Below are 15235 nucleotides of genomic sequence, written 5' to 3'. Positions count from 1 at the left end.
TGCACTTTCATTAGAAGTTCCCCATACTCTACCTTTTGGTCTCCGTTTCCTAGCATCCTTCAAGGCAAGGAACTTCCCCTGATTCTCCTTAATCTAATAGTTCATTCCCTTTGATCTGACCCACAATTTATCTGCTCCCGTCCTATCTCTATACAGTTGTTCACACATAGCTTCCTAAATTAGGTTCAAGCTCCTCGGGAGCAAAGGGTGCCTTTTGACCTTGTTTGTATCCCCACCAACAGGCAGTCATAGGAAGCCTTTAAAAAACGCTCATCTACTTGCCTAAAAGGCTTCGTTTGAAATAACTAATTGGAAGAGGAGATGGGGGAGGGGCGGTGGGAGAGAAAAATGGTTTTAACTGAAAATAATTAAAAAAATCAAACAAAAAAAAATGTAATGGATTTTGTCCTTCCGGGTAAACGCCAACCGCAAAGGACTGAGATTCCCATGCCGTATTTATTAGGGATTTTTTCCCCCCAAGGAGCTGCTCGGACTTCTCAGGATTTGGCATATTCAAAAAGTAGCTCAGGATGCAGGGAAGGGGAAGGAGAAGGGGGAGAGGAAAGGACAAACTAAGGATAGATTCCCTCCACTCTGAGAAACAAATTAGACTCTCTGCTCCGCCCCTAGCTGGTTTTTCCGCCCCTCGGCCTCCCCCGGATCCGGAAGTTACGCAGACCCATCAGACCACGCGCCCCTTCCCGTGGGGAGCGTTTCCGCCATTTTTGAAAATCGGGAAAAGCCGGTGTTAGCGCTGCTCGCTGCTGTCATGGCTACCTTCGCCGTGGAGCCCCAACCGCCTCCGACAGGTGAGTGACAGATGGCGCGGTCGTTTCGGCGGGAGGAGCCCAATGGCGAGTGGGGCAGGAGGGAGGTTCCAGGCTTTTCGTGACTTCTGGCTCCGAGTGTGCGCGCCTCACCTGGGTGGACTCCGACCCTTACTCTCCCAGCCGCGGCCCCGAGGCAGTGGTTAGCGGGTGCCCTCGCCCCTCCTGTTGGGGTCGGGGGCCGCTGCGTCTCCTGCGCCCACACTTCTGTGCGGTCCCCACTTCGGGGGAAGGTGTGAGCAGGGGTTGGGATCTAACCCTGGCCCTGAAAGCGTGGGCGAGGAGGCGATTGGCTAGAGCCAAGGGTGGGCGGAGTTCCGGAGTTGGTCTATCTGTCTGTCTCCCACAGGTGTTGTGGAAATGTGTCCCAAGGATGTCATGAAGACGAAGGGCTTTTTTAAAGAGAGGTATAGTTTCCTGAAATTGGGGCTGACACGCTTTCTTCAGTCAACAAACATTTATTTATTTAAAGCGTTACCATATGCCTAAGTATTAGTTTTAAGACAGCAGCGGCTAGAAGTAGGCAATCGTGATTAAGTGACTTCCCAGGGTCACACATATAGGAAGTGCCCGAGGTAAGATTTGAACCCAGGCCCTCCCAACACCAGCCTGGTACTCTATTCATTATGCTGCCTAGCTGCCCCAACCAACAAAGAAAAAAAATTTTTAAACCTTTACCTTCCGTCTTAGAATCTATACTATATATTGATTCCAAGGCAGAAGAGTGGTAAGGTCTAGGAAATGGGGATTAAATAACTTGGCCAGGATCACACAGGAAGTGTCGAATCATGTTAAATTTGAACCCAGGACCTCAATCTCTAAGCCTGGCTTAGAGATCCACTGAATCCACTGAACCACCTAGGTGTCCTCCTAACAAACATTTAGTAAACACTTACTCCGTGCCACATACTGTGCTCAGAGATGGATGTAAATAAAGTTAAAAAAAAAAAAAAAGTAGTTACCTTCAAATTCACTCTCTAAGGAGAAAGACACTAGGCAACCAACTATGTACATACAAGATATATAGCATCACCAAATATTTATTAATCACCTGCTCCATAAGGCACTGAGCTTAAGCCCTAGTGGTTACCAAGAATGGCAAAACAATTTCTACTTTCAAGGAACATAGTTTAATCAGACAGACAATATGCAAAAAAACTATGTATGCACAAGCTATATGAAATACATTGGCAATAATCAACCAAGGAGAGGCCACAACCAAGGGAATTCAGGAAAGGTTTCCTGTATAGAAGATAGAATTTTAGCTAGAACTTGAAGGAAGCCAGGCAAGTCCTGAATTAGAGATGAGGAGGAAGAGCATTCTACACATGGGCAACAGCCAGTGAAATTTCCTGGAGTAAGATGGAGTGTTTTGTGCGAGGAACAGGAAGGAGGCCAGTGATACTTGGCAAGAGGGGTGAGTAAGGTACTGAAGACTGAAAAGGTGGGGAGGCAGATTACAGGGCAGTTAACAAGAGATTTTATATTTGACCTTGGAGTTGAGAGGGAGCCACTGGAGTTTATTAAGGAAGGGAGTAATATGGTCAGGCCTCTGCTTTAGGAAGATCCCTTTTATACCTGAGTGGAGGATGGCTTGGAAAGGGGAGAGACTTGTAGGCAAACCAGTCCACAGGCTTTTGCAGTAATGTAGTCATGAGGTGATAAGGGGCTGTACCAGAGTGGTGGCAGAAGGGAAATAAATTTAAGGATGACACCTAGATTGTGATCCTGAGGGATTGGTGGATATGGAACTTTGGAAGAGGGAAAGGTTGATGGGAAAAGAGTTCAGTTTTAGACATGTTGAGTTATCATACAACTCTGGAGATGCCAGAGAGTAAAAGGAGAGATAAATAAATTAGAATATCATCTACATAGAGATGATATTTGAGTTCATGGAGCTGATGAGATTACCAAGTGAAATAGTAAAAAGGGGAAGAGAAAAGGGTCCAGAAAAACCTTAAGGGACACTCAAAGTTAGCAGGTTTTGAAGATCCAGCAAAGGAGAATGAAGAGCAGTCAGAGAGGTAGGAGGAGAAGCAGAATATAATAATGTTACAAAAACATCTAGAAGAGAGTATTAAGGAGAACTTAATCTCTAGTGTCAAGGGGTGTAGATATGTCCACAAAGATGAAGATTGGAAGAAGGGCATTAGATTTGGCAATTAAGAAATCAGTTGGTAACTTAGAACCGCTTAAGTTGAATGATGAAGTTGGAAGCCAGACTAGAGTTAAGACAGTAAAAGGAACTGAAGTGTAAGTTAATCAGCTGTAAATGTATGGTCTTTTCAAGGAGTTTAGCTACAGAAAGGAAGAGAGATATGAGATAACATTGGTGAATGGATCAAGAGAGAATTTTTTTGAAGATGGGGGAAACATGAATATGTTTGTAAGCAAAATAGTGGAGTCCATAGACATGGAGTGATTGAAGGTAAGTGAGAGAGTGGAGATAAAAGGGAAGGCTATCTGTGAGGAAGATGAAGTGGAAAGTGATCACTTGTGCAAGTAATTGATAAGGAGAAGGGCTACCTCATTATTTGATACTGGTGAGAGAGGTAGTAGCAGAGGACATCTGAATTATGTGAGGTAAAGAGGGTAGGAAAAAAGGGAACTCTTGGGAATTCTTGATGAATGGCCTCAATATTTTATTGAAATATGAGACTGTCAAAAAAAAAAAAAAAAGCAAAGATCTGAGTAGGTCTGACTTTATTGTGAGAGCTGCAGTCAGAGTAAGAGATCTGCAGATGCACCCAGTATGGTCTGAGACCCTGAGTCTTATAACTTATAAATATTTATAATGTAACTATAAGCATAAGCAGTGATGAGATGAGTTTGTCTTGAGTCTGACTCTTCTCAGTTGTGAGGGCCACTGTGGGAACTTCCCCTTTTTGGTACCAGAGGGTCAGCAACTGAGTTTCAAAGTCAAAGAGTAAAGGGTCTGAGTTGCCTAACACCCCAACTGCCCTATAGTATATACTCACTGTTAAAATTGCACAAAGAATTAATCTTTAATTACTAAAACAAACACATTTTGTTATTATGTCTTGATTATTTTTACTGATTATTTTTTATTTCTTTTTAAGTCCTTACCTTCTGTTTTAGAATCAATACTGTGTATTGGTTCCAAGGTAGAAGAATAGTAAAGAGGGTTAAGTGACTTGCCCAGGGTCACACAGCTAAGAAGTGTCTGAGGCCAGAGTTGAACCTAGGACCTCCTGTCTCTAGGCCTGGCTCTCAATCCACTGAACCTCCCAGCTGCCCCCTTACTGATTATTTCTTATACACAGTTATTCAATCATCTAATAACTGGGACTATCTCTTATTGTAAATAACACATTTACATCTAAGTTTATATACTCCCTGAAATCTATTCATGAACCTCAGTTTAGGGAACCTTCTGAACCAGATAGATTCTGAGGAAAGTTCAGATTTTCAAGAGTAGATATGTGGTAATTAGGAAAACTTTGAAGTTGTCAGAATTTGGATCCCTAATATAAGTCAATAATAATTGTGCTTTATTAAATTATAAATCACTAAAATTAAACTTGAGAATATGAAATTATTTTCTGAAAAATGGGTTTCTGATATTGAAATAAGATTTCTTTAGTTTAGGAGAGACTAGAGGTTTTGAGTGGAAATTATTTAGTGATATGGAGAGAGTAACTATGGCCATCTAGGTGGCTCAGTGGATAGAATGCCAGACTTTGAGTCAAGATTACTCATCTTCCTGTTCATCTGGCCTCAGATACTTTCTAGCTTTGTGACCCTGGGAAAATCACTTAATTCTGCCTCAGTTCCTCATCTGTAAAATGAGCTGGAGAAGGAATGGCAGACCACTTCCAGTATCTTTGCCAAGAAAACCCCAAAAGGTGTCACAAAGAGCTGGATAGACTGAAACGACTGAGCAATATAGTACATTTTAAAAAAAATTCAGTATTTTCTTTGGCTGTTTGCTCTGTGGCAGCTATGTACTTCTATGGTAAAGTGTTTGGGTTATATCTAATTGGTTTTTAGCACCTGCTTTAGGATTGTCAGATTCAAATGAGATGATATGTGTTAATACTTCTATAAAAACAAAAATGCTATATATATGTATGTGTACATACACACATATATGTCAGTTATTATGAAATAAATTAAAAATCTAGGAGTTGAAGTTAGCAGTAATACTCAAAAGCATCTATGATTTCATCAATTTGGATTTTCTCTCTAATGATCCAGTTCACAGTCCATACATACTTGCTCATCACATGTTACTCTTGTTGATATCCTCCCATAAGTTCTTCACAGAGTGTCCACCCAATGAGCTGCGCACTTTCCTTTAGTTCTTTTGACATCACAAAGATGCCAGTCAGCATTCTCCTTTGACTATTGTGTTGCCCCACTTTTCACTACATCATGCTGTCTTCATATTCAATTTAAGAAGCATTTCACAGGAACCAAGATGTGGCACTCTTGTTTAACTGGTGAATATTTTTCTTACATATTCTGTTTTATAGTTCATTTAAAATCAATAATTAGGCCATTCAAGCAAAGTTATCTCAGAAGAATCTTGTGTATTGGAGAACTGCTAATGTGGCATTTTGTGCTATTAATCAAATTTATTTTTATAGTCAACAAACAGCACAGTTGGGATCTTGTATTCTTTCAGTCTTGGTTTAAGTCTTTTGGTCAAGTGGGTGAGGTTGAAGATGTGGTTTATTTTAGAATATTATTTTCAAAAGCTTATCTAATGCTTCCTAGTACCTCTATCAAGGATGTCATAGATATCCTTGTATATCATAATTATTTTTATTTTTATTTAAACCCTTAACTTCTGTGTATTGGCTCCTACTTGGAAGAGTGGTAAGGGTGGACAATGGGGGTCAAGTGACTTGCCCAGGGTCACACAGCTGGGATGTGTCTGAGGCTGGATTTGAACCTAGGACCTCCCGTCTCTAGGCCTGACTCTCAATCCACTGAGCTACCCAGCTGCCCCCTAGCATAATTATTTTAAAAAAATTTTATAGAGTTGGATAATATTGACATGTGGTTCAGTAATTCTTGATCTTCTATTCACCTTTCATTTTTTATAATAATAGTGGCTGAGGTGTTTTTTTCCCTCTACACATTTGATTTTTGTTTTCTTTCAGATTCCTTGATAATTTCACCCACAGGATCCTCAAAATTGTCACAGACCTCCTTGTATACACTTGTTACACTCTAGTTGTTTTTTTAGCGTTTCTTTTTTCTATCTTAATGTCATTTCTACTTCCTTAGTAAGCACATCTTAGATTGATGTCCATATATGGCTGTTTGACTGTTCCTGATGGTCAGCCAATTGATGAGCATTTATTAAATGGCTCTTATGTGTCAGGCACTGTGCTAAATGTTGGAGTACAAAAAAAGACAAAAGACAGTCATTCCCTCCCCTCAAGGAGGTCCCAGTCTAATAAAGATACCATGTAAAAAATATGTACAGTCAAGCCAGTACAAGATAAATAGAAAATAATCAACAGAGAGAAGGCATTAGGATTCAGATGGACTGGGACAGGCTTCCTGTAGATGGTGGGATTTTAGCTGGGACTTGAAGGAAGCCAGGGAAGTCAGGAGTTGGAGATAAAAATTCTAGGCTTGAGGGAAAGCCAGAGAAAATGCCTGGAGCTGAGATAAGAGTACTTCCATCAGAGATGGTGAAGATAATTTATTACAATTTTTTTTCCTTTTCCCCATCTTTTTGTCTGGGGAGGGGCCAGAAGAAAAGAATTTGGAACTCAAAAAAATTTTTAATGCTTGTTAAAAGTAAATAATGGATTAGAAAAATGATTTAAGGATATCAGATGAACTGGAAGAAATAAAGACCATATAAAGGGGAGATCAGTTCACAACTCCACCAACAATGCATTAGTGTCCCAATTTTGTACATGACATCTTTTAAACAGTATTTCATATAACAATTTTGGGGAAACTATATTGAATAAAAACTAGTAGAAAAATTAGTTTTTTCTTCACATACTCATCATCCCTCTTCTTATTGTATATTACTGATTTGAAAAATCTATCTAAAATACAAAATTTAAATACAAAATTTAAAAAGTAAAGTATTAAGATGTCACTTAACTCTTTTAACTTGATGTTATTTGCTCAACAAACATTTAGTTACTAGTAGTGATTGAGAGGAGGAAAGGGAAAGAGGGCATGTCTTTTATTAGTCTAGAGCAGTGATGGGCAAACTATGGCCTGTGGGCCACATGTGGCCCCCTAAAATGTTCTATTCAGCTCTGTGAGACATTATTCCTAATCTGACGAATACAATGAGAATACAAAACAATGAAACTTGGAAAGAGTTGCCTTAGAAACAGACTGGCAGATGAGTATTTCCTTTCCTTTGGTCCCCCCTTTAAAAAGTTTGCCCATCACTGGTCTAGAAACTTTTTTGACCTATGTGGTTTTACCAAAATTACACTATTATGTTTTAAGAAAGAATGTGATTGCAATTGAACAGTATAGTATAAGAATATTGGCAAAGAATTGAACAATCCTTTTTAATATTTTTTGTTTGTCTTGTTATATGATGCAAATATAATTACTACATACATATAAGCTGCTTTTTATGTGTATGGGAGAAATGTAGGATGTAACATAGAAAAGCCCAGGTTTGCTAGGAGTTTGTATATATGCATGTCAATTATTATTACATCATTAGGATTGTTATGGCATGTGGAATTCTGGCCCTTCCACCAGGAAGTAATTTTTATAACTTATTTCTATTAGTTATTTAAAGACTTTATTTAACAAGGAATGTTTTTCCTTAGATTCAGGGTGTGTCACAGACTTTGAAGTTATCTGTAGTTTAATTGTACACATTAAATGAAAAGCTTGCTAAAATAATATTTTCATATAATTTAAAAATGGATACTGAAAATTTTGGTTTTCTCAAAATTCCTTTAATCACTTGGGGTGGATGATTATAGATGTATTTTATTAATTTTGTTTTTATGTAACAATTTAGGAGCTGAACCAATGTTGTTGGGTTCACCTACTTCCCCAAAGCCAGGAGTGAATGCACAATTCTTACCTGGCTTTTTAATGGGAGATTTGCCAGCTCCAGCAACTCCCCAGCCTCGATCTTTCAGTGGCCCTTCTGTTGGGGTTATGGAAATGAGGTCACCTTTACTTGCAGGTGGGTAATTATTTAAGATAATTTTGAGAATAAACAGTATATGCATGCTACAGTTTACAACATTTTATATTCATTAGAAAAATTTTCATGATGTTAAAGTCATTGTCTAATCTAATGCCCATTCAACTAATGAGCTTGCAAAGGCCCATAGAGGTATAGTGAGCCGCTTAAATTTGCACAGGAGGCACAAAGCAAAACTGATTCCAGTTTTGTTAGAATCTGACTTATTTTTTTGATATTTTGATTGTCATGCAAAACATATTGGTCACTATTGTAAGAACAAACTCATACATAACCAAATCCCCAAATAAACTATAAACACACTGATATGAAAGATAACTCCCAGTTCTTTCTCTGAAGGTGGATAGCATTCCCTGTCATAAGTCTTTCAGGATTGTCCCAGATCACTGCAGTGCTGAGAGTAGCCAAGTTTTCACAGATGATCATCATCCATTGTTGCTTTTATTATGTACAGTATTCTCCCAGTTCTGCTTATTTCATTCTGCATCAGTTCCTGCAGATCTTAACAGCTTTTTCTGAAATCATGCTTATTTCTTATAGCACAATAGTATTCCATTACCAACATATACCACAATTTGTTCAGCCATTCCCCAATTGATGGACATCCCTTCAATTTCCAATTCTTTGCCACTACAAAAAGAGCTATAAGTATTTTTGTACAAGTAGGTCCTTTCCCCCTTTTTATTTCTTTGGGATACAGACCTAGTAGTGATATTACAGGAACAAAGAGTATGCACAGTTTTTTTTAATAACCCTTTTGATATAGTTCCAAATTGTCCTCCAGAATGGTTGGATCAGTTCACAACTCAACCAACAGTGCATTAGTGTCCCAATTTTTCCATGTCCCTTCCAACATTTATCACTTTCCTTTACTGCCATATTGGCCAATATTGATAGTTATGAGGTGGTATCTCAAAGTTGTTTTAATGGAATCTGGCTTCTAAACCAGTGTTTTCTCCACCATACCTTGTTGGGGATGGGCTGGAACTGTTGTTTAGGGAGTGCTGAGTGAATAACTTCCCTTAATTAGTGCAACTCAGTAACTTGTTGAGAGTTAGAGAGACTTGCCTAGGGCTGCAAAGCCAGGATAGATGTATCAGAGGTGGGACTTGAACCTTGGTCTGCCTGACTTTAAGGCACTGTGCCACACTGCCTCTTTATAACATTATGGCTGGGTTTCTCCTTTTGCTATTCTAAACATTTATAATACTGAATGCTGAATTATGGCAAACACCAGTTACTGTAATTGAACAAACCATTCATTAAATCTACATATATTACTATCCATTGAATATCAATTTAAATATCTTGGTTTACTATCTGAGAATGGAAATATCAAGCCAAAAATATATAATTTGAATATCTGCTGATGTGCATTCTGTTTCTAACCTGTGAGTTAAGCTTCTCACCCATAGGATATTAGAAATGAGTCATTCTACAAACTACGGAGAAGACATTTATGCAGTATATGTATTTATGTAGTTTGTATATGCAGAAGACATTAAGGGTAACACTTTCTATTTAAATGTAGCATGATGTAGGAATATCCTTTTAAAAAATGACTGTATCTCTCTATGGGATACTGAGATTTGATATTTGCAAAAGAGTTGTTTTACATTTCTGATCTCCCCACTCTAGTCCATCCTCTACTCAGATATTAAAGTGTGCTTTCTAAAGCATAGATTTGACCATGTTACTATCTGCCCATTTCCTATTCATTCAATTCTGTAGCTCCTTTATATTGTTAAATATATAATCCTCTATTTCATTTTTTAGGTATGTTGTAGTTTTAATTTGCAGAGATATGCATTTGTTTAATTGTCCTTTTTACTACTTAGTCAAAAAAAAATCCCAAGTTTTTTTAAAGTGATAATAGTCAATACGCTTGACAGTATTTATCACTCCTTCCCTTTTTTGAATTTATTGTAGGTGGATCTCCACCTCAACCAGTTGTACCATCTCATAAAGATAAAAGTGGAGCACCACCAGTTAGAAGTATCTATGATGATATTTCCAGCCCAGGACTTGGATCAACACCTTTATCTTCAAGAAGACAGGTGGGTAGTATTCACATTAATGTTATTAAGGATTGATTTTAATGTGATAGTGTAAGGTCATCAATTATGATTAAGGATTAAATGTAATGACTACAAAGCTAAAATTTTTTTTATTAAGTCTAGTTATTTGAAAGACATATCTTGGGGACAAGCTAGGTGGCTTAGTGGATTGAGAGTCAGGCCTAGAGACAGGAAGTCCTGGGCTCAAATTTGGCCTCATGGAAACTTTCTAGCTGTTTGACTCTGGGTAAGTCACTCAACCCCTATTGCCTAGTGTAAAAGGGGAAAAGGGGTTTTGGGTTGGATATATTAATATTTAAAAGTGTGGTCGCCAAGAATTGAAATAATATCAATTTAAAAACGATTTTAGTAATTTATTTACAAAATATAGGAGAGAGTGGAAGTAGAGAGATGAGAAGAGGGTAGAGTAAGAGATCTAACTTAACGAACTAGATTTGTATTCAAGTCTGGGTTTACTTTGGCAGCTCTAGAGGCCCAGCCGGAGACCTAAAAGTCAATTAACAAGGGGTTTAGCCATGAGGGCTTCTCCCAGTCAAGGGAGCTTCTGTGTGGCTAGTGCCTCTAGGGAGACTAAGGTAGTCAGCCTTCTTCACTCACCAAGTGTAGTTCTAAGGAAGAGATTTGAAAGCAGTTTCACCAAGGTCTCAGGTCCAGCAAGCAGCTCCAACTCCAGGAAACAAACAAGAACTCCCTGACAGGAAGTTGTCACTCCTGTTTAAAAGGCTATTCTTTTGTGTCACTTCCTGTGCCGCCTTCTTAGTTTATGTGTCCAATCACAAATGCTTTGCTTAGGACTGCTCAGGAGGTAATCAGTAGATTTTGATTCTTCACTCTAGCACAGGTGGGTCACAGACCTCCCAACTTGTGAATTAAGTGGGGATGTTCTCACCTTTGGTGATTAGATTAAGGATGGGCAGGGCAGATTTAATTTCATTATCATACTAGCCCATACCACTCTCCTGCCTTCGAACCAATCATGGTATTGATTCCAAGATGGAAGGTAAGGGTTTTTTTAAAAAAGCATCTATATATTTGTATGCAAATATTGGAAAGCTTTTGAAATAACTTTATTTTGTAAAAGTGTGTAACACTGCTATACCTATTAGGTATTCATTAAATACAAGTGAATTTTTTAATCTTTTTCTCATGGTAATCTATGCAATACAGAAATAAGATTCTATTGTATGCAATGCCACTTAAGTTGTTACTAATTTAACAATTATATTTACTTGCCTACTAAATGAAAAACATTGTGTTCAGGTCTTGGAGAAAATTCAAAGAAAAATACAAATGGTTCCTACTGTTGTGATTAAAATTCTCAGGAGACTTTATTTTAATTTATAATTATTATGTAGTTAAGATTGGAGAGAGATACAGTCACATAATCACCTGGCTACACTTAACTCATCTGATTTTGCCATGCTTGTCCTTTTTGCTATCCAAAAGCTGCTAGGCTAGGAAGTGTCCAGACCAAGAGCCCTCTCCTTCCTCAAGCCCTTCTCTTTAAACCCTCTGGTGATTTCACTCCTTTTGGGTCTCTGGTTGGTCCATCCTGACCTCAATCTGGGTCAGAGAACAGTCTTCTGGAAACCAGGAGTCAGGGGAAATAATAGGCAAGCCTTGTTCAGGACTGCAGGGAGCCACAAGGCCTCCAGCATCTTCCCATAGCATGAATACACACCCAATTAAAGGATGGGCCTGATACTGACCAAAATGGGTTTTCAAAACTTTCCCCTGAGAAGAGGAAAGAGGAGTATAATTTATATTAATTTTATACTCTACTCTCAAAGTACTTCTATCTATTACCAGGGATTATTATCTTCTACAGAAGATTTTTAGATCTACTTGTCTAGCCCTAAGCTCTCGCCTGAGCTCTGTAGTCTTGAACATTCAACTGCCTTTTGGACATCTAGAACTGGATGTCCCTGTAGATTTCTTAAGCTCAACAAGTCTAAAACTAAACTCATTATCTTTTCCTGCCAAAGTCTTTACTTTTTCTTAATTCCCTATTACTGTTGAGGTCCCAGTCATCCAGGCTTAGATGCCATTCTCAATTCTTCTCACCTCTCTATCATGCCCCTCCCCTCCATCCAATCAGTTGCCAATTCTTCTTGATTCTGCCTTCATAATGTCTTTCAAATATACCTCCTTTTCTCATACTGCCACCACCCTGTGATGTAAGCCCTCATTATTCTACATTTGGATTATTTTAATAGCTTGCTGTCTGGGCTCCCTGCCTTAAGTCTCTACTCACTCCACTTCATTCTCTACTCAGATACCAAGGTGATTTTCTTGTTACTCCAATTCCAGAGGCTCCTTTATATTGTTAAATAATACAATCTCTATTTGGCTTTTAAAATTCTTTATAACCTGGCCCCTTCTTCTCTTTCTGGTCTTTCTACACTTTGCTTCCCTCTGCTTACTCCCCACTATGTTAGTCTTCTTAATCCTGAAATAGGGCAGGATATTCTTTCTTCCTAACTCTTGAGTATTTTCTCTGGCGTACCCTATACCTTGTATGTTTTCCCTAATATTTCTTAGCTTTCCTCACTTCCTTCAAGTCCCACTTTTTGCAAAAAGCCTTTTCCTGGGTCACTTTGATACTAATACCTTTTCTCTGACATTATTTCCAATTTTTCCTCTGTTAACTTTGTTTACATGTAGTTTGCGTGGTGGTATCTCCTCATTAGATTGTGAGCTCCTTGAGGGCAAAGACTTTTATTTTTCTTTGTATGGTAATAATATTAACATTTGTATTGTGGTTAGCACTTGGGATACTTGGAACTACATTTCCCGTGATCCCTAATGGGTTTCCTGTTTTGGATTACGTATTCAAGGTGAGGGACGGTTTTTAAAATAGGGGGAAGTGACTGGGAACTTCCTCTTTAGCTACTGGAGCGCGCGGGGAGAGGAAAAGGTAAATGGCTGAGGTGAGGTTGGAATAGGTTTCTTACAGGCGCGTGGTCAGTTTATCTCTATCAGCATGGCTTTTATTAAAATACTATTCTTCCTTTAGATCTCGGCCCTCATCATTTTTAATCATAACACATGCATGTGTGTGTGTGTGTGTGTGTGTGTATACATATACATACTATGGGTATGTGTATACATACCCATAGTAAGCCTTTAATAACTGCTTGTTAATCTAAAATTGGAAGGGAGCCCTGAGGTTATCTTTTTGAAGATGAGGAGACTGAGGTCCAGGGAAAGTAAGTGACTTGCCCAAGGTTACACAATAGGAAGCATCAAAGGTGGGATTTGAACCCAGATCCTTTGTATCCAGCATCAGTGCTCTTATCATTGAATTATGCTATCTCAAAAATGATAATAAAGAATATTCTATGATTTAAAGTACTGTGAGACTTCCACCATGGTATAGTATAAAAATGCTGGACTTTGAGACAGGACAGATTTAGGTTCAGATGCTGTCACTGATACAAACTAATAGTTTTGTGACTCTGGGCCAGTCACTTAACTTCTGTGAGCCTCATTTTCCTTATTTTTAAGGTGGGGATAATAATATAGCAACCCAATATATAGAGTTGTCTTGGCAACACTTAAAATCTTAAATGCTCTAAAGATCATGCTATTTTTTTTTTATAAAAAAGAGAATCTTTTTTGTTTAAGAAAGCATTCAAACTGAGGATCAGAAAAAGGAGTCCCTAATTTGAAGGGATCTAGCAAATGACCTGCAGTCCTCTATGTCCCTCCCAAGAGGGAGCCTTCTATGTCTTCGGGCTAACTTAACTCCCTGTTTCTATTTAGGTATCCCCCAAACTGACAAAGCTAAGTATCTATGACCCTCAGTAGTTGATTTGATTTATTCCCCAAAAACTGTCTCAGAAAAACCGTTATGAATGAACTCCAACAACTAAGTTCACCCCATTGGGTCTCAGCCCTGAGGTAAAACCTCAAAGCCGATCTGACAGGAAATTTTAGATAAAACCTTCTGATGAGAACAGCAGATAGATCATGCTATTTTTAATACAAGGAAGGAAGGAGAAAGATCATTTTTTTCTGAATGGTCAGAGGTTGGGGGATTAGGTCTTATGGAGGACATAGGATTTAAACTGTCAGAGAAAAGATTCACATAGGAGGGAAAGATTCACATAGGAGAATGGGAAATTCCAGTTAAGTATTAGTGTAAACTAAGCATTTATTAAATGTTTCCCCCCAAATAACAAGCATTCCTTTTCCTTCTAACAATTATATATGGTTAAGTAAAACAGGGGCAGCTTGGTGGTATAGTGGATAGAGTGCTGGACTTGGAGTCAGGAAGACTTGGCCTCAGATTTTTACTAGCTCTGTGATCCTGGAAAAGTCATTTAATCCTGTTTGCCTCATTTTCCTCATTTATAAAATAAGCTAGAGTGGGCATTGGCAAACTAATAGTTTCCAAGACAACCCTAAATGAGATCATGAAGAGTTGGACATGACTGAAAAATTATTGAACCAACAACTAGCAATATAAATTCCTATATTAAAAAATAACTTGAATTCTGCAACCTTGAGTCTGTCACTTGGTATAAGGATTATCATCAGTTCCCTGGAATTGTGGTTGATCTTTGCATTGATCAGCATTTTTAGTGCCTAGCAGAGTGCCCGTCATATAGTAGATGTTTAATAGATGGTTATTGATTAAGTATTTTATAATCGTTTATTTTTACAATGCTGTTATAAAAATTGTTTTCTTGCTCCTGCTTGCTTTCTTTTTTTTTTTTTTTTTTTTTTTTTAAACTCTTAACTTCTGTGTATTGGCTCCTAGGTGGAAGAGTGGTAAGGGCTAGACAATGGGGTCAAGTGACTTGTTCAGGGTCACACAGCTGGGAAGTGTCTGAGGCTGGATTTGAACTTAGAACCTCCCGTTTCTAGGCCTGACTCTCAATCACTGACCAGCTGCCCCCTCCTGCCTGCTTTCTATGAAACCATTTATTTCATAATTTCTTATGGCACAGTAGCCATAAGTATATTCATGCACCCTATTTTGTTCTTCAATTCTCCAATTTATATATACTTTTTAGTTTCTAGTTCTTCATGACAACAAAAAGAATGAATATTAATATTTTTGAATATATTGGTTCTTTTCCTCTTTTTGTGATCTCTTTGGGGTACAGGTCTAGTAGTAGTATTGGCAGACAAAAATGTTTAGT

At 38.2% G+C, this 15235-nt stretch overlaps 1 protein-coding gene across 2 annotated transcripts in view; it reads left to right on the top strand.

Annotated features, from left to right (window-relative positions):
- Window positions 1-755: 755 nt before the first annotated feature.
- NUP35 (nucleoporin 35) overlaps window positions 756-15235 on the top strand; it is a 44448-nt gene continuing 29968 nt past the window's right edge. For both annotated transcript variants that reach the window (XM_044666469.1, XM_044666468.1), the window contains exons 1-3: window positions 756-809; window positions 7816-7986; window positions 9937-10064. In XM_044666469.1, coding sequence (XP_044522404.1) covers window positions 770-809; window positions 7816-7986; window positions 9937-10064 — 339 coding nt within the window. In that variant the 5' untranslated portion in view covers window positions 756-769. The remainder of the gene's footprint in view (window positions 810-7815; window positions 7987-9936; window positions 10065-15235) is intronic.

This window comes from Gracilinanus agilis, chromosome 3 (genome assembly GCF_016433145.1).
Source record: "Gracilinanus agilis isolate LMUSP501 chromosome 3, AgileGrace, whole genome shotgun sequence".
Lineage (NCBI taxonomy): Eukaryota > Metazoa > Chordata > Mammalia > Didelphimorphia > Didelphidae > Gracilinanus > Gracilinanus agilis.
This window is presented reverse-complemented; position numbering and strand designations above follow the sequence as displayed.